The sequence below is a fragment of the Anser cygnoides genome, chromosome 16, assembly GCF_040182565.1.
Source record: "Anser cygnoides isolate HZ-2024a breed goose chromosome 16, Taihu_goose_T2T_genome, whole genome shotgun sequence".
NCBI classification, from domain to species: domain Eukaryota; kingdom Metazoa; phylum Chordata; class Aves; order Anseriformes; family Anatidae; genus Anser; species Anser cygnoides.
The window spans coordinates 8,719,921-8,743,424 of NC_089888.1; the positions used below are offsets into that span (position 1 = coordinate 8,719,921).

Consider the following 23,504-nt stretch of genomic DNA (forward strand, 5'->3'; position numbering starts at 1 on the left):
TCAACATTAATTCTTTCACATTTATACCACTTCCACACTAACATTATCGAGGTCACTGTGACCCTAGCAGTATTGTAGAAAGATCCTTAGCATCAGAGCAGCCTAACCTCGTAAATGTCTAATGAAAACATCAGTATCCCTTGATGCCAGACTGTTCCCATCACTCAGTCTAAACACAGCCCAGTCCAACAAATTGAGGCACCCGAAGCTAATGCCTTTTAATTGGTTTATTACGCAATTAATAGAAAGCACAGAGAAATCCTCCCTCAGACAAATACCTTCTTTTGTCAGCAGCAAACCATCACTTATAGTTTCCAGAACTTTTGATACAGTAAAAGGACTCATTGAATTCCTGAGCCATCTTTGCATTAAGAACTGATAATTTGAGCATATGTTTCCACCTAATTATTAATCAACCTGTGATCCTTCAAACAGCATGGCAAAGTCTGGGAGGCTCTTAACCTGCTCCGGAAACAGTAATTCTGGCGCACTGCTAAGTGACAATGTGGAGCAGTTCCTTGATGGTCACGTTTGTTGGGTTTTGTGAAGTTCCAGGACAGAACAGCCTGGTCACAAGCAGCGTTTCTCTCCTGCTGCCTGGAGGGGAGCCCACATGCCCCCCCCGAGGGAACAGGAGCCACATTTCCCCTGGTGGGTGTGATTTGCTGTTGGGCAGCCGTCAGCGTGGGACACAAGCCCCAGGCCCAGCCAGCACCAGCCCAGGTTGTGCTTTCCCACCACGTGTGCCTTGCTGTCAAAGTGTGGAGAAGTGTCTCATCCCTCATGGTGCATCGTCTGCAGACACATAACCTTTGAGTTAGACAGACGTCTGGCTCAGCATTTTGCCCTCTGTAAATGAATCTGTTCTTAATTGTTTAAATAGTCTGCATAATTATTTGAAACACTTCTATTTTTAAAGCCATTTTATTTGATCATCAAATAAATATGTTTTAAAAAATTAACAGGCATGCTGCAGTACTTAAACATCGCTTGGGGCTTGTTTATCTGTCTTCTTGTGCCATGCTGGAATGTGTTTGTTGGGGCCCAGTGAGTACCTCCGTGAGTGTCTGCTATGGCACACAGGCCGGATTACCAAATAAAAGGACCGAAATTAATGTTACTGGCAGGAAAACAACATTATTGGCACGACCGCAGTCTGGGCGCCCCAAGGAGCAGAAGGACTTCCAGGGAAGCAATCAGGGCTGCACCCGCTGACGGCCACGCGCCTCCCCGCCCCGCCTGGCGCTGGGTGGCGGCACCTCGGCGGGCAGCACCGGGCCCCGGCGCAGCCAGGGGGCGGGAGGGCCTGTGGGGACCGGGGACAAGGGGACGGGGGACAGGGGGACAAAGGGACAGACAGAGCGACAAGGGGCCGAGGGACATGGGGACAGACGGACAGGGGTCACGGACCAGCGCCCCGCCCTGCCGCCCTCCCGCCGCCCTCCCTCCTCCAGCCGCTCCCTCAGGGCAGCCCCTCCCCTGCCGCCACCCCATTGGCTGCCCCGCTCCGTGCCGCGCTCCCCATTGGCTCTCAGCTCGCTCGGCGGCGCCGCCGATAGGCGGGAGGCAGCGGCGGGGCGGGGCCGCCCCTTCCCCCCTCCCCTCCCTCCCCTCCCTCCACCTCCCGGCCCCATTTCCCGATGCTGCCGCCGGGCGCCTCGGCGGGGCCTGGCCGCCCCTCGCCGCCCGCCGCCCCCGGGGAGCGGCCCCGCGGCCGGGACATGGCGGGCGGCCCCGGAACGGCCCCGCAGCGCCTCCCGCCCGGGGAGCACGAGCAGGAGGCCGAGCCCGAGGGCGGCAGCCGGCGGTGGGGAGCGCAGCACGCCGGGGCCCGCGAGCTGGCCGAGCTCTACTCGCCGGGTGAGGGCCGGGGGCTGGGGAGGCGGCGGGGCTGGGGGGGTTGCGAGGGGGTTTGGGGGCGGCGGGGCTGGGGGGTGCCGGTGTGGAGCTGAGGTGGGTGCCCGGGGTGCTGGCCCTGCTGGGAGGCGCCTCACGGGAAGGGCCCGCATGGACCTGGGAGGGGTGTGCTAGCCGCGAGCCGCTGGGGGTTCGAGCCGGGATCTGTCCGTCATGTTCTTGGTATCGTTATTATTGCTATTATTATCTAATTATTATTATTGCTATAAAGGTAGGCTTTCTGTCCAAAGGTAGGTGAAGGGGGCTGGTCGCAAAGCAAGGGAACAACCGAAGCTTCCCCTTCAGAATGTGCCATGAGGGGCTCCGGGGTGCCCGCTGCAGGCCCTCAGGAGGGACGCTGGGGTTCTGGGTCGGGTCCTGCCCTGGGGCAGCCCGTCGTTTGACAGAGCCCAGCAGAGTGACAGCGGCTGGCGAGTAATTCTCTCAGCCCATAGCTCGAGAGATGCAGGGTGTTCGCCGTGAGCTCCTTCGCATGTGCAGGCTCAGAAGCGGGGAGAAGTGTCACAGCGCTCGGTGCTGCGTACCTGCAGTTCCCAGCTGGACGGCCTAGCTCGCACATTCAGAGCGGGAAGCAGGAGTTTTTACTTGCACAGAGCCAAGTAATGATAAGAAAACACGCATTCGTTAACTTGTCAGTTCTCTAGACTGTTCAGGGCAAGTCTGTGCCCATTCCGGCTTGTTTTGGTTACATCATCCGTGCCTTGGGAGAAGGCGCTGGGTGACCTTTTTCAGCCGTTGGTGGTGATCGCTTCTCTGTAAAGCCCAGGAATCGGTCACCAATGTAACCTGTTCACTCTGCTCCTGCTCATAAAGATTTCCCTCCCCAAGCAACCTGCTATCCTTCGTTTACCTGCAGATGGAAGTTTCTGGGAAGTCTGTGGAGTAGTGAGTGTGTGTGTGTAGGGATGTCTAGCAGAAGAGACTTGTGGTAATGTTTTAGATGTGCAAATTTCTCCTGTCATTACATAAATAAGTTATGTAAACAGTGTCAGGACACGTTATGGCAGAAGCATGTGATGGTAAACTACTGAATTCTTAATAGCGCAGATTACATACAACTGTGCCGAGTGAATATGGCTGTGGAGTATTTCCACGATTTCTTTGAGCGTGTACTTCCTGGGTTTGGCACCTTATGCCTTCCTGTGGGCCGTATGTTTAAATTTGAGTACTTTTTAAACACAAGTTACTGGTCTTCTGGCCTTCTGTCCTTTGACTGCTTCGTCTCCCAGTCTGTCCAGAGCTGGAGCTGTGTTTCTGGACTCAGGTGTCTTTGGACGGGTGGTCTTGGGATCCCCACGTTCAGAGTACGGGCAGTGTTTGCACAGACTGAGCTCGTGGGACTTGCTGGTGAGGAGCCCAGTGCTTCCTTGCAGTTAGCTAATTGTTCCGTGAGGACCTACCCATTTAACTCCTCTAATCAGGGTGTGGTTTTCTTAGGCTGGAAGTGAGTGTTAATTAATTCTTCCTTTCATTACCCCAGGGATCTCTTTATAGAATCTCGCACAGTGTGACCTGATGCTGTATTGAAATACACTTGTTCTTCGTGTGCCTTAGTGTTAGGATTCTCTCCTCTGCTACTCCAGAGGACATTAGATTCTGTATTTGTGGCCTTCCTAGAACAGATCTCCGAACAGTAGGAGTCTTTGTTCAGGCTTCTTTAAAAGCTACTGTTGTAGGCACAGTGGGGATGATACCGGTCCTCTTGGAGGTTCCCAGTCTCCTTTTTGTTCCACGGTGCAGCTGAGAGCTGCTTTAGCGTTTGGAAGGAGAGCTGCGAGCAGGCAGTAGGTCAGCATAGCAGAGTAATGGGTAGGGAGCTCTGCTCCTGAACACAGAGGTGCGGCTGTGCCAGGGCGTGCTCAGCCCGTGCTGACTGCTCGCCTCACGCCCCAGTGGCGCACAGCGTGCGGCGTGGCTGCGGGCTGCGGGAGCTGCTGCGCTGGCCAGCCGCGGGCGAGAGGCGGCTGCGCTGGCTGGCCCCGGCAGAAGGCAAAGTCTGACCCGGCTGGGCCAAGGTGGCAGCCGAGATCTCACCCTGGGATTTAGCTATTCACGTTCTGTTTCTGGTGCCTTAATCCACACGGGTCTCACATTGAGCGTTCTCTTACTCTCAGCATCAGTGCCTTGTGAGGATCTAGCGGTGATTGGCAGCAGAAAGCTGCCTCTCCGTCTGAGTATTCAAAACACTACCACATCCTGGTGTCTGTTCTTTTTTAATCGGCACTAAATTAGGTTATTGTAGAGGTGCTAAGTAGTATGGGTGAATCCGTGCCAGTTATTTCTCTTTGCATATTCAGTCTCTTGTTGTAACAGGATGGCTGAGAGGTTGTATTTCTCTGTCTGAGAGCAGGAAGGCAAAGGCAAGACCGCAGGAGTTGGGGGGTTAAGTAAGCTCCAGAAGTGTACCTGCAATGTTAGGAAAGCAATTCTAGGGCCACCAAGATGCAGGATGATGCTTTTTCCTGTTAGTACAACAGCTTTGTTTACAAGGTCTGAGGTTTTGAACATCGTGGCTTGTAAGGTGATTTAACTACAGGGCTTCTGAGGCCAGAAGCTTGTTCCCAGATTCAGCCATACCAGCAGCGCTGAATATTGAATATTGAGCGCCGTGCGAATTTGAAAAAAGATGTGATGCAGAGGAGCTTTATGCCAGCAACCACAGGGAAAGAAAACTAGGACAATATGAGTTGATGTCTGGTTTGTCACTGTTATTTTGGGCAAGGGCAGAGGGGAAGGGGTTAGCAGTGGCTCAGGGAAGGGGGAAGTCATTTGACAAACTACTCACACCTCTAATGAATAATAAGCCTCTGTTTCACTTCCCTGTCAGACAAATGGAGCAGGTCATCCAGGCAGTAGCATAGTCTGTATTATTTCAAACTTCAAAGTGTCCTCACAGATAAAAGTAAAACATGTTCTTTTCCTTCTTTTCCAACAGGAAAGAGACTACAAGAATGGATCTCTGTCATCTTATGCTTCTCTCTGATCTGTTTCAATTTTTACAATCTTCTCTTCTACTTGCGACTGGAACACACGCCCTCCATTATTGTTGGGATATGTAAGTAAAAAGTGCTCGCTTTTGTCAACAAGGCAATATTCTCTCTTGTAATGCTGGAAACAAAAGTCTCATCTCTTATGCTTCACTTCCTACTGGAAAAGGAGAAAGGCAGTTGTGCACATGCAGTAGTTACTGCAAGTGTAAGGACTCTTCAGAGGGAAAATAGCTGTCAAGACTGTCAGAGTTAGAAACAACAACCTGATCCACAAAATTACAGAACTTCTTGGAATGCAAAAGTTCAAGAGAAATCTTACGAAAGATGTTTCAGGCATCAAACAGGCTTGATCTCTGGGGACTGATGACTAAAAATAGGTATCTTGTAGCATTATGTTTTCACGTCAGGATGTGAATTTTGGCCTTTATCCTGAATGCTGACTTCTTTCCAGCTGTGTAGCTGGAAATTCCAGGTGCAGCTTTCATGTAATAAATGTGACTCTTGGGGTCTCATTACTTTGATTGGAAGTGGAGCCAAGCAAACTCAGTCTCATATCTTGCCTCAGATGTGATGAGGTATTTAAATTGGCTGGATCTCGGCAGTACAGAGCTGGTTCTTGAATGACCCTTCCAAGTGTAGTGTAAGTTGCAAATGCTGTGCTGCTTCCTTGCAGCGACAGAGGGTATGTCTTCGAGCGGGATGACAGAAACATGGCTGTTCTTCGGCTCTTGGCTCGTAGATCTGTGATTGCTTTTCTTTGAACTTGGAGTTTAGAAACCAGGTTGGTCTTACCAGGACTGATGTTTTGATTTAAGCAACTTCCCTCTTTCTGGGTATTGGTTGGGGTGGGGAAGGGGAAGGAAGAACTTGTTTCTGCATCCAACCATGGACGAAAGAGGTTATTAGGAATGCAGTATTGGCTTTTCTGCCTTACCAAAGGAAAAGCTTATCTTAGAATTAGGTGGCTATTAAAAGGGTCTCCACAACATTCATTACATCATCCGAAGTCTAAACATGTGCAGAACTTGAATGTTGTCTAACACTTGGAGCAAAAAGTACTGGTGCTTCTATGAGCTTGCTGTAATTAGCATAGTAATGAAATGCTTTTGCACAGAAACTTCCTGGGGAGTGAGCAGAAGAGAGGGCAGGGGAACGGGCTGAGCTGCAGCTGTGGTCATCTGTGGCTGACTCGGTCTGTTGGGGATGTCCGGCCAGCTCCTGGTAGCTGGGTTAGCCTCCTTTAGGTGAGAATGCTCTTAGTACACAGCTGTCGCTGTCCGTGCCATGTGTATTTATTTTTTTAAGTACTGGAAGGCTTTAGAGATTTCCTCGGAAAAGTTAAAGGGAGATAAACCGTGAGAGAAGCTCTGCAAACAGTGTCTGTTGGCTACATATGTATGGGAGGGAACATAAGAAAAGAAGAATTAAGTTCTAAAAACTGGAAGTCAGCTCTGCAGCACCTACCTTCTGTTATTTTCTGGTTTGGTATGAGGGAAAGAAGAGAACAGTAACTTAGCACTTCACTGGACTTCTCGTATACTTGTGGTGTGTACTGATGGCTGTATTAACGTCTGGCTTTGGATGAATGCTGGTTACATGTTTCTGTATGAAACATGTTAACTGAAAGGAGAATAAATCCATTAGGGCACCATATAAACTGCCTGCAGGTGTTCAGCTTCTGTGCTTTACAATGAAAGCAATTTTTCTACAGACTCTGTGAGGTGTTGCATGTTTCAGAAGTGATAGTTGTTCGTCATCGCTGTTGTATATTACTAATGATTAAAAAACCAGCAGATTCAAATAGTGATAGGCGCTATGAATTTTTGTCAAAGCTGAGGATTGCTAACACCTGATGTCTGCTGGAGGTGACTGGCTTTTTCTCGGGCTAAGGAGGAGCGGTGTCCTCCCACTATGAATTACACCAGCTCGCTTGCTTAGTGTAGTCTTGCCTGCTCTTAGCTGATCAGGTGGAGGTGCTGAAGGGAACGGGGATGAGCATGGCATGAGAACTGCTCTGTGGTGATGGGGGAGAATCAGTAATGATTGCCAGCCTGGAGTGCGTGCAATCTGTTTGCAACTGGCTTTCATGTCAAAATTAATATTGATAAAAGCTTAAGTTCTCTGATACCCTGTTTACCGGTGTAACTGATAAAGCAGCCAATTTGCTGATAATGGTATTTAAGTAGTAGTGAATGATTAAAGCCGCAGAATCTGGATTCTGTGTAAATAAAGCAGTGTGGAAATAACTGATAATATGCACAAAAATGAGTGCAATAAAATAAGGACTGCACACTGTTGGTTTTGCTGTCAATGTATTACTTCATCAGGTAAAACACGGCTGATGTCTCATTCACAGCGATGATTAGCTTTTATTAAGTTTTGCGAGACTCCTCTGCCTATGTGTGCCGCTTCCTCACTACTCTGTGCCATGGGTAAAATAAAGGAATATTGTCACGGACACTGTCAGGTGGGTTTCTGCTGAAAGCTTTCCTGATGCTTACGTTAGAATATTGACCTTCGAGTTGGGATCACAGACTAAACCTCCTGCTAATAAAGGAGTTTGAACCAGCTCTGTCTGGAGTCCGCATCAGGTCTTTGTCTTAGGGATTTCTCACATTACTGTAATTTCCAAAGTGATCCGTGATCTGAGGCTGGGTCTGATCTGCTGCCCTGGCCATTAGGATGGATTGTTGGATGCCCGTGTGCTCTGGTGTAAGTGCTCCCTTGTTTTTTTAAGAAACAGGGAGCAGTTTGAATGTCCTGCACCACTTGACCTAGCTCGAGTCCTGTATCCGTAACTCGAGGCTGTTATCCTTGGTTTCAATGCCTTTAGAAGCACACAGCTGTAACACGGTTAGGCTGTAACTAACTTAATCTGGAAATTCCTGGGACAAAGGTGGTCTGATCCTCCCGCTGGCGGTCTGCAAGCACCTACTTCCTCGTCCGCTCAGCACGGCTCACGTGGCGCGCTGCGACTCGCTGTGCTGGGCCAGCTGCAGGTGCCCGGGCAGGGTTAGCAGGCAGGCGCCAGCGCTGGGGTGTTGCAGCCCAGCTCTGGAACCAGGCCGTCTGCGCTGACAAAAGCTCGTCGTGCGGGAGAGGAAGAGGAACCCATGTGGTTCTCTCCTCTCCCCGCCGCTTTAGCAGGCGGGAGGCAATTCCTTTCCCTCCGCGTGGTCAAAAAGGTGTAGGCAGAGGGTGGATGGCTTTCCTCGTCTGTGTTAAATGCAGGCCTGCCCTATTCTGAATGCCTCCAGCTGCTGAGGAGCAGTGAAAATTCCCCTCTGTGTGCGAGCTGACGGCTGTGCAGACGTGGACCTGGTGCTTGGGTTGTGCAGACGTGCACAGCTAACCCTGGGGTGGGCCTGGCTGGTAAGGCTGGCTGTGGTGGATGCTAAACCCCCCATTTTCAGCTGTAACTGAACTGTTCCTGCAGCAGGACATCATCCTAGCGGTGCAGCCAAACCGCGGCAGCCTCAGCCGCTTTGTTAGAAGCTCAGTAGTGCCAGGGAGCAAGGCTGGTGTAGGTGGCATTTGTGTGTAAGCACCAAAACAAATGAGATTACTCTTGAAAGCTCTTACACCTCCAGGCACGTTTGTGGTGTCGAGCATATTACTCAGAATACACGAGGTACGTGATATGTGCTGTACTAATAGCAGCTAGATAAAGGTGGCAAGTTGCAGCATGGATTCCCTTCCCTTTTTTTTCTCATCCTCGTGACTTCCTGTAGGGTTTTAAAGCCTTTTTTTTTTGCCACATTGGTTGACTTGCACTTTATCCGCAGACATCTTATGTTCTTAATGGATCTTGTTTAATTGCGACCTTATGAAAATGAGTTCTTAGGTTTGTGTTACCTGTTCATATGCATAAAAGTCCCGCACGTATGCTGATATATTTAGGGACATCCTGTGACACAGCACAAGGTAAAATGAGTCATTGCTGACTTGAGTGATAGTGAACTAATTCCTGTAAGCCTTTTATCACATTTCATTATTGCAGAAGTTGTGGGCTGGCCAGAGGGCGCATGCAGAAAGCAATCACTTGTTTCGTTTTCAAAATAGAAACCTTTGTTTTAAGCTTGAGTAGCTCTGCTGCAAAGCTGTACCTTGGTCAGCTGCATTGCAGAGCCAAATGAGGAGGGTGTAATGTATGAAAGCTCTGGCACACGTTGGAGTAAAAGCACTCCTAGCTACCACAGGCACTTCATGAAGTGGGCTGCTTTGCATGAGTATCAGCTGCTTTGATTCCTGCTGCCTTACAGCAAGAGGCAGAACCTTCTAGTACAATCGTGATGACATCGCTTGGTTTTGGATTTGCTTTGTATGTTAAGATGAGTTTCCATTTGAAACTTTGATTTAAAAGATCTTTGAAATTACAGCTGGGAAACCTCAGTTAACAAAGGAAAATTCTCCGTTGCGTGTTGGCCTGAGCAAGATAAGTTTCTTGTCACCTGCTGCCTTGTCCCCTCTGCAGTAACTGTAGGTAACTGTGTTTTACATCCTAAACTGTACCGTCTTTTGAAGACAGAGACTCCACAACTTGTCATTGAAGAGGTAAAACTTTGATTCAACCACTTGTTGCACTTCCCCTGCACTAATACAGCCTGTTTGTGTCTCACCACCTCCCGTTAACGCACACGACTGCTGCTTGGAATGGAGGAACTTAGGAGCTCCCGGGCCTTCCTGCTCCGAAGGATCCTGGGGGCTGTCAGTCTCAGAAGCGGGATTACAGGGCGTGCTTGGGCGGATGATTTGGCCGCTAGCTATCTGTTCTCCGTGTAGCTTGGTGGGGGGATGGACTCCTCCTTCGTGCCAGCAGCTGTTCGCGGCAGGACGGATGGAGGAGATAACCTCAGGGGAGAGGTGAGCCGTTCCCCTGCTGGGTGCTGCTCACGCTGGTGGCAGAGGGAAGCTGGGGATGTGGCCCCGTCTGTGCTTCTCTGCTTGTGTGCACAGCGGACGTGCTACTGCTCTTTCTGTCGGCAACGGGGGCTGAGAGACAAAGGAAGCTCTGTTTGCTCGCTGTGTTGTCAGGGGCTCTCTTAAAGTTGCAGCGACTTTGGCTGGAGGATTTAACAACAGGTCTCAGCGGCCCTGGTTTGCTCCGAATGGTGCCTCTTTCAGCTCAAAACGCCAGCAGCGCTGGAGGGCTGCCCTCATGAAGGAGTGGGCTGTAGGGAATGTTGCCAGAAGTGGCCAACTCAGCGAGAGCGCAGACCTTGAACAGAAGCAGTGTTATCGCTGCTCACGTCCCGAGCCAGGCAAACGTGTAGGTGTTGGGTCTCCTGCGGTGCAGACTTGGGTACACAAAGCTGCCCGGTGCTCCTGAGCGCACCCGGGTGGTTCCTGGGAGAGTTTTAAGTGGGGGAAAGCAGAGAATTAGCTCGATCATTCATACTAGTGAAAGTATTGTTTGGGGTTTTTTAGTGAGAGGAAATTTTGCTCTTGATTTTCCTTTAGTAGCCATTATTCTCTGTTCTCTTCGTTTTCTTCTGGAATGGCTTAATTGCTTTTTGTTTTGTTTTGTTTTTTTCTGAGCACGTGTTACCAGGAGTACCCACAATGGTGGTACTTGTTTAAGAACCTCATGCTCAGGTAAAGTTGGCAGGATTTTGTCTAAATGTGCCAGCTATTTTACAAACTCTCCATCAGCTGGAGAAATAGTGAGAATAGCTTGCTTAGCACTAAGCTAAGGTTAAAGACAAAAATAAAATTGGGCAATTCCTGCTATTAAGTTTATTGGATAGTGACTCTTAGCCAAGCCGTGCCTTTGGTAGATGAGTATGTGCTCTAGGATCTGCTGATGCTTGCCTTCAGGACAGACAGTACCCTGATTCCTCGGGGATCTCTGGTAGCTTCTGGCAGCCCCGCACGCTGTGTGGTTCCTGCCCTTGAGGCTCACGTTCGGGTCCCTCTCGGCTGGAGGCGAGGCGAGGGATGTGCCTGTGCTCCTGGTGGTGATGCTGGGGGCAGTGGGCTTGCTGAGCAGGGAGCACCTGGGAGAAGAAGAAATGTCTTCTGTGTTAACATCCTTGCAAAGCAAGGTTGTGTTGCAGGCTGGGCTTTTTCTAGTCCCTGCAGCATGTGTATCACAGACATGTTTTATTTGAAAATCCAGCTATAATGTAACATGGCTATTATTTATCGGTAGGTCTGTACACCCTTCCTTTATCTCATAGTTCAGCTGTTCTCTGCTCCCTCACACTGATAGCTGTACTTCTGACTGAACGTTTCTCCTTATGACTTAACCAAAGCGATTACCTCTTCTCTTCCGAACTGCTGTGCTCTGCGCCTGCCCACGTGCTCAGGGATTATTGTCTTAGTGCCCTTACTTGCCACAGGATCAGTCCCCTGCCTGCTCTGTGATATGAGTGTCTCTGCGCTGCAGTAAAGCACTGACTGTGGGTGCAGGTGACAGGTATTTTATTTTTATGAGCATATAGGTGTCAAGCGATTGATACTTTAGCACATCGGTTTCTAGAAATCACAAGATTTCTCTGTGGAGCTGGCCACTCTGCCCTGACTCTCAAGCGCTGTTCTGTTCAACTAGTTCCTAGTCGCTGATTCAAAATGACTGTATGACATGGTGTTATACAGTAGGATCAAGTAAAACTCCTTGTTGCAAGCGTACAAAATAGCTTATCTGTTGACATGTGTCTGAAACATGCAGCTCTCTCTGGGCTTCCTTCCGCCCTGTGAGCAGCCGGGCTGCGGGAAGCGGGACGTGAGCTGCTCCGAAGGGACGCCCCTGTTGAGGTGGAAGCTCTAAGCCCTTAGGTTGGTGCTCCAGGAAGAGGAGGAGTAGGAGCTTTTCTGTGACGTGAGCTCCTGCGTGTTACGTGGCTTCCAAACAAACCGCAAGCAGCAGCGAAAACTCCTGGTCTCCTGCACCTGGGTCAGCTGCGCTTCAGCCCTGCGGTGCTGTGCCCAGCAGGTGCCGGGGCTGCTGCCTGAGTGCTGCCGTGGCCTCCGGCAGGTCCCCGTGGCGGCTCAGGTGGGGGGCCTGGATCCTTGGCAGCGCCCCGGGGGTGCTGCTGTGCCTGTGCCAAGGGTCACAGGTACGGGACGGCTGGAGGGGAGCGGCTGTCCTAGTAACTGTGTGCATCAGTCCTGAAACGTCAGCAGCTGACACAAGCTCACCTGTACGCCTTTGCTCTCTGTCAGTGCTAGGCCTCTTTCTTTTCCCCTGATTCAGCAGTCTGCTTGCACAGCCAAGAAATCCTGGTGTTCTCAGCATGTTCTGCAGCTCGCTTAAGTGCAGTGCCTTCTCTCCCCATGTTTTCAGCATACTTGCTTCCTCAGCTAGAAACCAGAGCTGGGCTGCTCCTCCATCCCCCTGCCCAGCAGGTGGGAGTAAAGGAAGCGGTGTGCACAGAGCGGTAGTTCTGTTACAGATCCTGCTTCCAGTACTGTGCAAGTCCACTGGCTGCAGTTCATATACGTACACTGTCAATAGCCTCTCTTTCCTGACCTTATGATTAATCTTATAACTCATGTTCATGTTCACAGTTGTCAGGCTATTGTACCTCACCCTCCCAAACCCGATGACAGAGCATTGAGATCTGTACCACGCTAGAGAAGTAACTGGACACCTGTACCTTGATTCTTTTTTTTTCCCCTTTTGTAACTGGGGACAATGCTAGGTGTATGAGAATATTGAGATTAATTCCTTGCTGTGCCTGCTGAGCCTGCAGACAGGATGCAGTGTTACAGTGCTTGTCACGTATAAGCTATGGTACAGTCTTTGCTCTCTTTGTACATCTCTTCACGCATGACTACTGAAGGATCAGCAAGCCCTTCTGCAGTACAGCTGAAATATGGCTTCTGGTGGTTAGCTTTTCCAGGCTGCCATAGTGTAATTTGCTGCTGCAGGCACCCTTCATTCTTTCCTCTTAGCTTTTACCAGTTTACAACAAAGTAACATGAAATGTCTATTGAGCTGTCAGTATTTTGTCTCTACTCTTGTTGTTCTTCCTGCTGTTATTGCAGACTCGGATGATAACGTGTGCTGGAGGCGCTGTGGGTTAATCGGGTGATTAGCTCAGCAAGAATGGTATTTGAGTTGTTGCGAAGTGGAGTGCTGTTCAGATATCTTCCCCCTGAATCAAGGCTATTTGCTCTTTCAGCTGCTAGATGCAGATCCAAAAGCTCTCGTGCTCCACCCTGTCTCGCTGTAGCCTACACGCGTGGTCTGAAATAAAACAAGCATACAGAATTTACTGGCTATAAGACCTAAGCTGTATGCACCACAGTAAGGTGATACAGAAAAATATCTTCTATATACAGAAAGTGTCTTCTACTGTATTTAAGAGTTTGGGCCAACTGGATTGAATCCAAATGGATTCAGCAGTGGGGATCTATTTTTATTGTGGAAAGAAATCGTTTGGGTGTAGTAGGTGCCACAACAGTTGATTCTGATTTTTTATTTTTTTTAAACGATGGGGTGGTGACAAAAGGCATGTAGAAATGAGGAATTAGCTAAGCAAAAGGTAACCACCAGGAGGGGTATATCTGTTCTGCATGCACTGTAGGAGACTGCTGTGTCCTGAAGCTTAAGAGCACTTGATCAATAGTAACAGAACAACCTGGTCCTCATCTGTGCTCTGAAAAAATGCCTGCTCTTTAGCAATCCTGCTAGTGTTAAAAGAACCTCATCAACCTGGGCTCTGGAGGCAGCCGGCCTCAGTGTCCTGATTGGAGCAGGAGGATCAGGTGAAGTCCAGACCATGGCCAGTGTAAATAAGCTGTGGGGCTTAGGGGGAAAGATGCACACTGGTGTGTGTTTTTTTTTTTTTTCTGGACATAACTCAGATTGAGTTTGTGAGAGGGGGAGGAGTAACAGGATGCCCTGCAGTCAAAGCAAGGTGAACCGGTATGCCAGCTGTAACTCTTGATTGGGATTACAAGTGCTCTGCCTAATTGCTTAGCAGGCAGAGGTGTACCTGCCCATCACAGAGAGCCTCAGTACTGTAATTGAGGAGCTGTGCTTGGAAAAGTCTTCAGACACAGAGAACCAAATGCTGCCTGGTGGAGGAGAAAGCCAGGAGCTCTGCTTGCTTCACAGCCCTCTGAAGAAGAGTTGGTAAGGCAGTCGGAGCAAAATAAACCTCCTGCATCGCATCTGGTCTTGCAGCTCCCTGCTGCTTCTGGTGCAAAGACTGCTACAATGGGTGACCTCCGTAAACAACCTGACCTTTGTAAACATCACTGGGGGGAACTGAAGAACTACATTCCAGCCACTCGAGGTGGCCCTGTCACTGCTTTGGGTTACGTGGATGGCTGTGGGCAGTTACCAGGCTTCTGGGAAGTGAGCTACCAGGCGTGCCGACTGTAAGTGACTGTGCCTTGTGCTCTGTGTCAAATGGGAGTAGGGCATTGCTAACTAAGCTGCTTTGAACACACCATCATTGTAGTTCTGTTGCTGTGACTCATTTAACAAGACTGCAAGTTCTGTATATAGCACTTGAATTGGCCTGAAGTTTGTTTGATATCTGAGGAATCTGCATTGAGATCAGACAGAATCAATTCCCAGGTGTATGTATAAAGGATTTGATTTCTAACCAGTAGCTGTGCTGAAATCTGGGTAGTGCTTCTGCTGGTTTTGTGTGTGTTTTGTTTTTTTTTTTAACCAGAGCTGCAGGTAAGAGGTGTGTGCTGCCTCTCCCTTTGAGAGCATTAGTGCTGGCCCCACAGAGAATCACCAGGTATGCTTGTGTTCACCAGGTGGGCAGTCTGAGACTAACTGAACAGCCGGGTCCTGCTGTTCATGTACTAACCTGAAAGGACAGCACTGCAGTGAAAAAGGATCCTGATTCGTAATCTGGTTATTCTTCAGATATAGGCCCCATTCGGGCGGTTAATCTCTATCAAAACCTTCTCGGAGCAAGACGTGCAGGCTGGCAGTGCTACCTCTGGATGCCTGCGTTCCTTAGAGGGCAGCGTCTGACCATCTTCAGTCCCTCAGGTGTAGAGGTCCCAAGGCAGTGTCGCCCTCTGTGCTGTGTTGCCATAGCCGTATGGCGATGCTCTATGCTGTGTTCCCCCAGCCTCCCCATTAAAAGTAAGGGCATCTTCTCTGAATATTCTTCCTCAAAAGCGTAGTAAGCCTGGCAGTAGGGCTTACGCAGGAGGGCTTCTTAAATTGTGCTGGAGGCTTTGTAGCTCTAGGTCTTGGGAACCTGGCAGTAGGATTTCTTCTACAGATGAAGAATGATAGGGTGCCTGTTAAACACCGTCCAATAGATCGGTGACTGACCGAGAAATGTACTGCTGTTCTGATCAAATAATATTCTTATCCTTGCTCCTAAATGTCAGTGTTACCCAGAAACTTGGGTAAGTAAGAGATTATCCAGAACAGGAAGGCAGAAGTGTGACTTTGTATGCAAGAATTGAAAATCACCTCTACTTGACCACAGTTTTAAAGTTCTCGTGGTTGACATCGAGAAAAATCTTGTTGCAGAAACCTCTGTTTAATGGTGTATCTAAGTTTGTGTGGACGTATCACAAGTGCAGGCTGTCCCTTGCAGAGAATCGCCAGTTTGGTTTCCAGGGCCTCTGCCTGTAGCATTGCAGATGATATAATCACAAAGTTGTTTGACATTCCAGTCTTATTTAGTCAACAGCCTTGCTGTACCAAGGAGTGGTTTCTTAATTGGTGCTTACGTAGAGTCATTGGAGTTCAGTGCTCCTTGCTTACAGATGTAAGGGACCATGGGAAGACCCACGAAGAAGGGTCTGCAGATAGCAGTGTCTCTTGGGGTAGCTTTAACAGATGCTCCGTAGCCAAGTAATCTGTTAAACACCACGAAAGAAGAAGACGGGCAGGTCCAGGGAGAAGGTGCATCCAAAATAAGATCTAAGTGACTCAATTTATGTTATTAGTATTTTCTGTACCAGCAATTGCAAAGATTTTCGAGCTGTTCTGTAGAGGACTGGTCAAATACAAAGTCTTGGTGTAGCTATAGTGAAGACTGTCCAAACAGTGTCTCGTTAACCATTATTGCTAGCTGGCTGACCCTATTCACGTAAAGGTTTACAGCCACGTGAGATCTACCCAAAGTTAGAGGTAGATAAGCAAATAAACTTGTAAGACAAATAGAAAATGTGACTATGTTAGTGAAAAATGCTTTTATGTATCTAACTGTATGTGTCTCTTCATTCAAGTTGCAGGAGTTATTACAGCTGACTTTCTATCAGGATTATTTCACTGGGGAGCAGACACCTGGGGATCTGTGGAGCTACCAATAGTCGGAAAGGTTTGAGATTCTTATTCTTAAGCTTGAAAAAATTAATTACATGCTTTTCTGAAACCCTTCTAGTATTCTTAGATGTTAGACAGGTACTTTTCTTGTAGTTTTGCCAGTGTAACCAGCTCTTCCACCCAGTACCCTCCTCTAAATGGCACGAGGCGCTGTTGGTACAGTGCTCCCAGGGCTGTGTTTACACTTGGCCTAGGTGACATGTGCAAGGTGACACTGTTCCGTTTTATCACCCTGATTAGGGTTTGCACACAGTTTTGCAATACCAGTGTTCGCAGACCTTGCCGAGGGACGGAGGGCATGGCCTGTTACACACCAGTGTAGAAACCACTAGAGACGAGGCTTGTGTAGAGCTTCCAAAAGGCTAATAAATGCGAAGAAGTGCAGAATTTACCTGGCCTGCTTCAACAAGAGTCTATTCCTGGAGCTAAGTTCTCTAAAACCTCTATTGAAGAAAGTACAAAGAAGCTTTAGCAAGAAACTTTCTAGTTCTGTGTGCACCTGCACCTCATTGTAAATGTAATAGTGTTAGAATGGTGATGACTGAATATTGAGATTTGAGGTGTATTATACATCTGTGGCTACAAATGCCGGATGCTTAGACGAAATTGCACTGACGTCTATAATAAGCTGTAATCTGTTTTTTAATAAACTTCTTTTTAGCTACCATTAATTTCTCCTCACAGTGCAATATTAGGAGGATCTCTGTTTTCAAAAAATATATGGGATATTCCTTGTAATTATCCAGAAACAAGTGAACCAGCTCAACAAAATTAAGTCTGTTGGCTTTAGTTTTATTTTTGTTTACCTTCAATAGATTTGGTAGTCCTTGAATGCCTGTATCTGTGGACCGTAGTTCAAGGGGAAAAAAAAAAAGCACTACAGGAAGCTATGCACTAAATAAACAACAGAGTTCAGACTGCTCAGGATACCTTTGCATAGACTGTACCTGATGTATGTGTTGAAGGCAAATAACTACAAATGTTTTACTGTCCCTTGCCTACTTAATAGATTTGCTGTTTCCTCTCTGAGATTGTGTAATTCAGGTGCTATTTCTACTTTTTCTGTTTTTTCTTGTCCATGATAACTCTTGAGTTACGGTGTCATGTTTATCAATTTGTTTTCTCAGGCTTTCATTAGACCCTTTAGAGAACATCATATCGACCCTACAGCAATTACCAGGCATGATTTCATAGAGACCAACGGAGACAACTGCTTTATGACACTAGTCCCACTGGCAAACATGGCATACAAATTTGTTTCTTTTTCCCCAGGTAAGCTGTTACTGATAACTTCTGTGGATTTAGCATTTTTGTTGCTATGTAAATGAGCAGTTGTTAATATGAGGATAAAAGAAGCCAATGTATGGGAAATGACTAGTAATAGCTCTTGGAAGTGTGATGCTCCCTGGAGGAGGGAAGGGAAACTTTTTCTTGAAAGGGAAGCAAACTGTTTCCTCTAGCCCAGCAGTGAAGCTGGCTGAGGAATCTTGTAAGGAAGCATTAGAAGTAAATGTTCTTTCTGCAAGAGGAATCAAACTGTGCGCACACAAGGAAATTCATTGTTCTAAACCTTATAAAAATGCTTCATCTGTGTATAAATAAATTCATTTGCAAACTAGAATGGCAAGAATTAAAGGGTGAATTTAAATTTATGGATAAAAAAAATCAGACTTTAGCTTCCTGTTTATGGTGAGTTGACAGAAGTTGGCGCATACTGGTCTGTCTGGTGACATTCTGAAATTGCTTATGGCGCACTGCTCTTGTGACACTAGTGCTAAAGCAACTTCGAGGCCCTTGTTAGCTCCTGCAGCACCAGCCAGGTCTGGCTTGGCAAGACAATGTTTTTTTTAGTGGAAATTCATATTTTTGTAAAAAGTACTTAAAGGTATAAGTCTTGTTTTGCAGAAGCATTATATGAAACATGTCCTTGGGAGTGTTATGTCTTTGCCCTCATCATCTTCATCACCATGACGAACCAGATTCACAAGTGGTCTCACACGTACTTCGGTCTTCCACGCTGGGTCATATTTCTACAGGACTGGCATATTATCCTGCCACGGAAACACCACAGGATCCACCATGTGTCGCCACATGAGACGTACTTCTGCATTACAACTGGTACTGTCATCTGGTTCATAGCTTTCTATAGTCTAGTACAATTCACCGGGCAAGATGTAATTTAGCAACAGCCTATTAAATAAGAAAAAGACATTGTGAAGCTAACTGTACTCTTAGTTTTGCTGAAGTTACGTAAAGCTGTATTTGTTGCATTAAAAACGTGAAGAAGATTCATGATTAGCCACAGGGTAACTTTCAGTGGGGTAGGCAGTGGTACTGAGGTCTAATTGCTTGGTATTTGGAAATCTTACACTAGCGATGCATTTTGCTCATTAAAGTGTTAAAGCAGGTGGTGGGCCTTCTTACACAAGGAGCATCATAGCACCTGCAAGTGCAGCTTATTTTGAATGCGTGCTTCTAAGGCAAAGCTTCTGGACTTTTAGCATTCATTCATTGTGATTTGGGGCAGAGAGGACAGACTTGGAGAAAACTGGCTTTAGATTCTTCTTACGTCTATGCTCGATTTGACACCCACTGTACAGGCTGGGGTACTCAGTCACCAGCGTTGCACAATCCTGAATAAGTTATCACGTTAATCAAATGACTCGATATAAACTGCTCTGGTTCTTGATTCTGTCATTGGCTTTGACAAACAGTTTGTCAGTTCTGAAATCTCTACGAAGAAACAAATCTAGTTGTTATAGCCAGAATGTCATGTAAAAGCACTGTACAATTCTGTCTGACTTGACAGATCATGGCAAAAATCTTGTCACTGTAAGAGCTCTTTTTTAGTTCTGCTGTGTCCTGTGTCTGTGGTCCAGGTAGAACACTGCAAGTTGATGCTTGACCATTTAGTGTTAGTCTTAAGCTAGTTGCTTTTGTGTTCTTACCTACAAAAACAAAGTTCTCCTGTTCAGTCAGTGCTTTCTGTGAGTGTTCATACCATGCTAATCTGCCGTAAGATGGCACAATGGACTTATGCTCGCAGTCTTCCAGTGGAGCAGTGTTTCTGCAGCCCTGCTTCTAGGGCAGAAGTGAGGGGGACGACAAATATGCAAGCACGTGCTATTTAAAATGGATCTTCATAAAATATGGTCATTAACTGTAATGCACCTGTTAGTGACTAAGTGCAGAGCACATTTAAGAGAAGACGGCCAAGCCCAAAGAGTGTACTTGGTTTCAGAGCTGACCTGTGCACGTAAAGGTCTGCCACTGTACCACTGCCAGGGAAGGGGTCAGGTAACAGAACTTTCTGGTGATTCCACTGCTAAAGCCTTTGGACTGCCTGCCGTTTTTAGACACTGGGAAGGAGGAGTCCACTCCTTGAGGGTCAATGGCTGTGCTAATAAGAATTACATGGAATGACTTACTAAAAGGCATCAGTATAGAGTGAGGTGAGCGGGGCTGCAGTAACACACGTGCACAAGCAAAAGTCACGTCCAGCTACAGAAGCTGGCTGAAAACAGCACCCATTCTGATAGATCGTTAAGGCTATAATTACGTCTGGTTGGGAAGGATCTAGCTGTATAGCAATAGGATACTTTTCAGCAGTGAATATCCTGAATGTTCTTTCATTTTAGTGTTTGTCAGATAAGCGCATAGTCCAAGGCTTCACCAGCAAGACACTCGCATTCCTTCTGCTGCCCGTGTCACTGCTGCGCGAGTGCTGCTTGGGTCTGGCAGAGCTGGTTCTGCAGCAGCTTTTCTGTGTTCCGGGCTTGCTCATAGTATCCTGCACTTGAGCTATCTCCTTCCTCTAGCGTGAACTGCCACTGCTAGCTCACTGTTTCCATTGTGGTAACAACGGCTCCTTCATTCCTGCCTTTCCTTTGCTTTTGTTTTCTTTTTCTTTTTTCTTTTTCCAGGAAAGTACATGAAATAAAGTATAATGTGTATATTTACTGAGCAGTTCTGTAAGTGTGGGATAACAGAACCCTATGTATATTCATTTCTTCCTGCTTGTAGAAAAACAGCTACAGGAGAATAATACTTCCCAGTGCTGATTTTTTTTGTAGCTATTGCAATATTTAATGAGAGGCCTAAAGTTACTATAATAATACATTGTAATAAAACCCTGTGAAGTTGCTTCTTTGTGCACTCTGAAGCCAATTATTTGTGGTTAGGTTGGCTTCAAAATACAGTATCAGAAAAGCGAGCTAGCTAATGTACTAATTAATATCCCAAAAGTGAGATGTAAAGCCCTTCTGAATTCAGCGTGAGGCCTATTAAGCCTGTATGACTTCTGTATAACAAAACACTTCTACAAAGCATTCAAAATAGGCTAAACTTGTAGGCTAGGAAAGGTGCATTTAAACTCTTGCTGCATGCAAAGGAAGATGGCGTTTACTGCCACTTTTCGATAAAATAATAGAAACCTGTCCCATATCAACTGTTAACAGAAAGGCTGTTACAGGGAAGCAGAAGTGGTAGCTGAGCTGCGCGCTTTCAGGCATGTGCTGCTAGCAGTGCTGCCCTTTTAATCCTGGAAACGTCTACCTTCAGTGTCATTAAGTGCAGCGTGGTACTACAGCAAGACCTTCCCATCACAGGCTTTGTGAGCAATCACTTAAGCAAATTTAAAAGTATTGTGTCCTCCCTTGGTAAAATTAAAGTATGAAAAATTTAAAATAGAAAGTTGATATTGGAACTACCAAAACTTGAGGTTTTATTTAAAGAAGAACTTTGTTTACTTTGAGCCTTAGTGTTGTTTAGGTTCCAAACTGTAACCTCAGTTTTTCTAGGAAGCGTAGCATTGATAATGTATTTCAGAACCATGTTGTGTGCATGTATTTTCCTGCTGTACTAACTACCTAATGAGAAACACAGGGAAAAGCCAGGCTGGCTTCGGTGGGGGGGGGGGGGGGGGGGGGGGGGGGGGAATAGATAAAATTATTGGGTTGGTTTTTTGTTTAAATTTCAACACTAGATATAAGGTGCTACTAATATAACTGTCTTGCTTGTAACACAAATCCCTTCAACTTGGTCTCTTTTCTGACAGCTGTGCAATAGCTGTAGAGTAGTCCCCTTAACTCTTTACATTTACCTTGTGTTTAAATCAAGGAATATTATTTAATATTTCAATATATTGAACTTTGGTTGCTATGACAAACTAATGCTTTTTTTTTCCTTTGATATCATTTAGGTTGGCTGAACTATCCGTTAGAGAAGATAGGATTCTGGAGGTGTTTGGAGAACATTATCCAAGGACTTACAGGGGAGAAGCCAAGAGCAGATGACATGAAATGGGCTCAGAAAATTAAATAACTTTTGCCAGCCTTCTGCAGTCCTTATCTTCGTTGCCAATGTTTCTTTTTTTTAAAAAAGCCATCAGCCAAACTCAAGACCTGCAAAGAAATAAGACTCTAAAGCACAAACTAAAAAGTGCTAACAGACTGTAATTAAAAGAACTAATTCTTAAAACAATACTTGAAATGAAGATAATTACTCTTACTGAGCACCTTTGTTTAGCCATGTCGCTTACATCTTAGAAAATACTTCATCACTGTATTTCATAAAGCTGTCAGGCAAGCCAGAAGGCAGGACAGTCACTCCATTGGTACGTGGTGGCATTGTAAACGTGTTGTATCAACATTATTTAACACTTCAGAAATAGCTTGTTGCCTAAGACCTGTGGGGGAATGGTGACAACAGTCTGTCACTTCATGTTTGAGTCCAAATACACTGCATGAAAACAGTGTGTCAGTACTGGAAGCCTATAAAACCATCACTGTTCAATGCACTTAGTGTTTGGTAACCTTATAGTTCCAGCTTCACTAGTAAGTAAAACCGATGTAATGTGGAACAGACTTTGAGAATCCCACTCCACCAGTGGGCCACGAATCCTCAAGTGTCTTCAGTTTCCCGTAATGTAAAATTATTCTACTCTCTACATGGAATTGAGCAAACCGTTTCTGCATAAGCCTTCAACTGTACCTTAACAAGCCTCTGCGGAGGGGGAGGGCACCCAGTACAACACATGCTCGCATTTGTTCGTGTGGAGTGCTCACTGATGAGCTTTCTATTAAGTGTTTCCTACCCCGACAGTAAATGTTTAAAATAGTTATAGCATTGGGCACATTGCAAATAGCTGTATTCAAGAGCTCAAGGTATCAAACTTATAATGTTAGAAGGGAAATGTCAATGACTGGTGTTTTGTTCTTTCTGTTTTTTTTAAGGTGCTTGCTTGTTTCTGTAAATAATATAAAGCCTTAATCTCTTCTGGTGTAATGGAATAATATTTTAATGTGATGTTTGAATGTATATAATATATTTATAACAAAGCAGTTGGATAATACTAATCATGTTTGTGTCTTGTCGCTCTTCGTTCATATATTGTCAGTGTTTTAATATAAAATCTTGATCCTGTTCCAGGCACCTAAATATTTTTCAGCCTGTTGGGTCTTGTTTAGGTTGAAGTGGTTATTTCTTCAACTTAGTAGGACCTTGACCCTATGTTACACCAGACCTTAGCACCTTTCCAGAAGTGCAACTAACTGCAACAGCATTGGATGCTAAGGAAGAGCTCTGCTGGACTGGGGGGAAAACGTTCCCTTAGTAAATTCTAAGTGTATGCATCCAACAGACACCTAAATGCATGTGATTTGCATCTTGTTTCCCTTCTAAAGCTTAATGAAGGTCAAACCTAAGACTGTCTTCCCTAGTTGCAAACTATTAAATTCAAACTGTGATTTCCTGAAGTGCATAGTATAGGAGGGTTTAAGTCCTAGGTTCAGAATAACCTTGTTCTCAGTTTTTAAATATCAACTTCCAATGATGGACCACCTTTTAAAGGGTTGGGACCTGGCACCTCTCCTTCAATTGAGTCTGCTCAATGCTGATGGGCCTGAGCTGGCTTCTACAACTTTAAAGTTGCAGTTGGCACCATGGTTACAAGGTGTTTAATGTGTTTAAATGATTCAGACCCTTAGGGAGAACTTTTTACCATTACGTGAAACTGTCTCCAGTTGCCATAGTCAATATTGTTTATCCACGTGGATTTGACAGTAAAGAATGCTTCTACTTCAGTAAGCATTTAGTTGTAAGTGGGGAAGAGGAAGGAGTACTCTTTAAATGCTGCTATTGGGGTAAACAGCTGTATAATTTTATATTGCCTTTGTTGAAAAGGGGAGGTCTCCCCAGGCCCTCCATCACAAGCCTTAGTGAAGAAGGCTGTGCATTCATGTGTCGCTGGGGAGAGCAGGCAGGTGTCTGCAAGCTTGGTTAGGGAACGTTGTTGCAGGCTCGCAAGTTCTCTGTAAATTATCGCCTACTTCTCCCAG

The 23,504-nt window shown here is 46.4% G+C and overlaps 1 protein-coding gene across 1 annotated transcript; it reads left to right on the forward strand.

Annotated features, from left to right (window-relative positions):
• The first annotated feature begins 1,612 nt into the window (after positions 1-1,612).
• PEDS1 (plasmanylethanolamine desaturase 1) lies at positions 1,613-22,523 on the forward strand. Its single transcript, XM_066978150.1, has 6 exons — positions 1,613-1,860; positions 4,853-4,972; positions 16,071-16,162; positions 17,295-17,439; positions 18,073-18,285; positions 21,368-22,523. Exons 1-6 carry the CDS (start codon positions 1,641-1,643, stop codon positions 21,487-21,489), a joined length of 912 nt encoding a protein of 303 aa, XP_066834251.1. The 5' UTR covers positions 1,613-1,640; the 3' UTR covers positions 21,490-22,523.
• Positions 22,524-23,504: the final 981 nt, after the last annotated feature.

What these genes read in the sequence shown, in the direction of transcription:
- PEDS1 (XM_066978150.1), top strand. Translation starts at nt 1,641, where the DNA reads ATGCTGCCGCCGGGCGCCTCGGCGGGGCCTGGCCGCCCCTCGCCGCCC. An exon ending in GGCCGAGCTCTACTCGCCGG is followed by an intron (nt 1,861 to 4,852) that starts GTGAGGGCCGGG and finishes CTTTTCCAACAG; the next exon opens with GAAAGAGACTACAAGAATGG. An exon ending in GTACTTCTGCATTACAACTG is followed by an intron (nt 18,286 to 21,367) that starts GTACTGTCATCT and finishes GATATCATTTAG; the next exon opens with GTTGGCTGAACTATCCGTTA.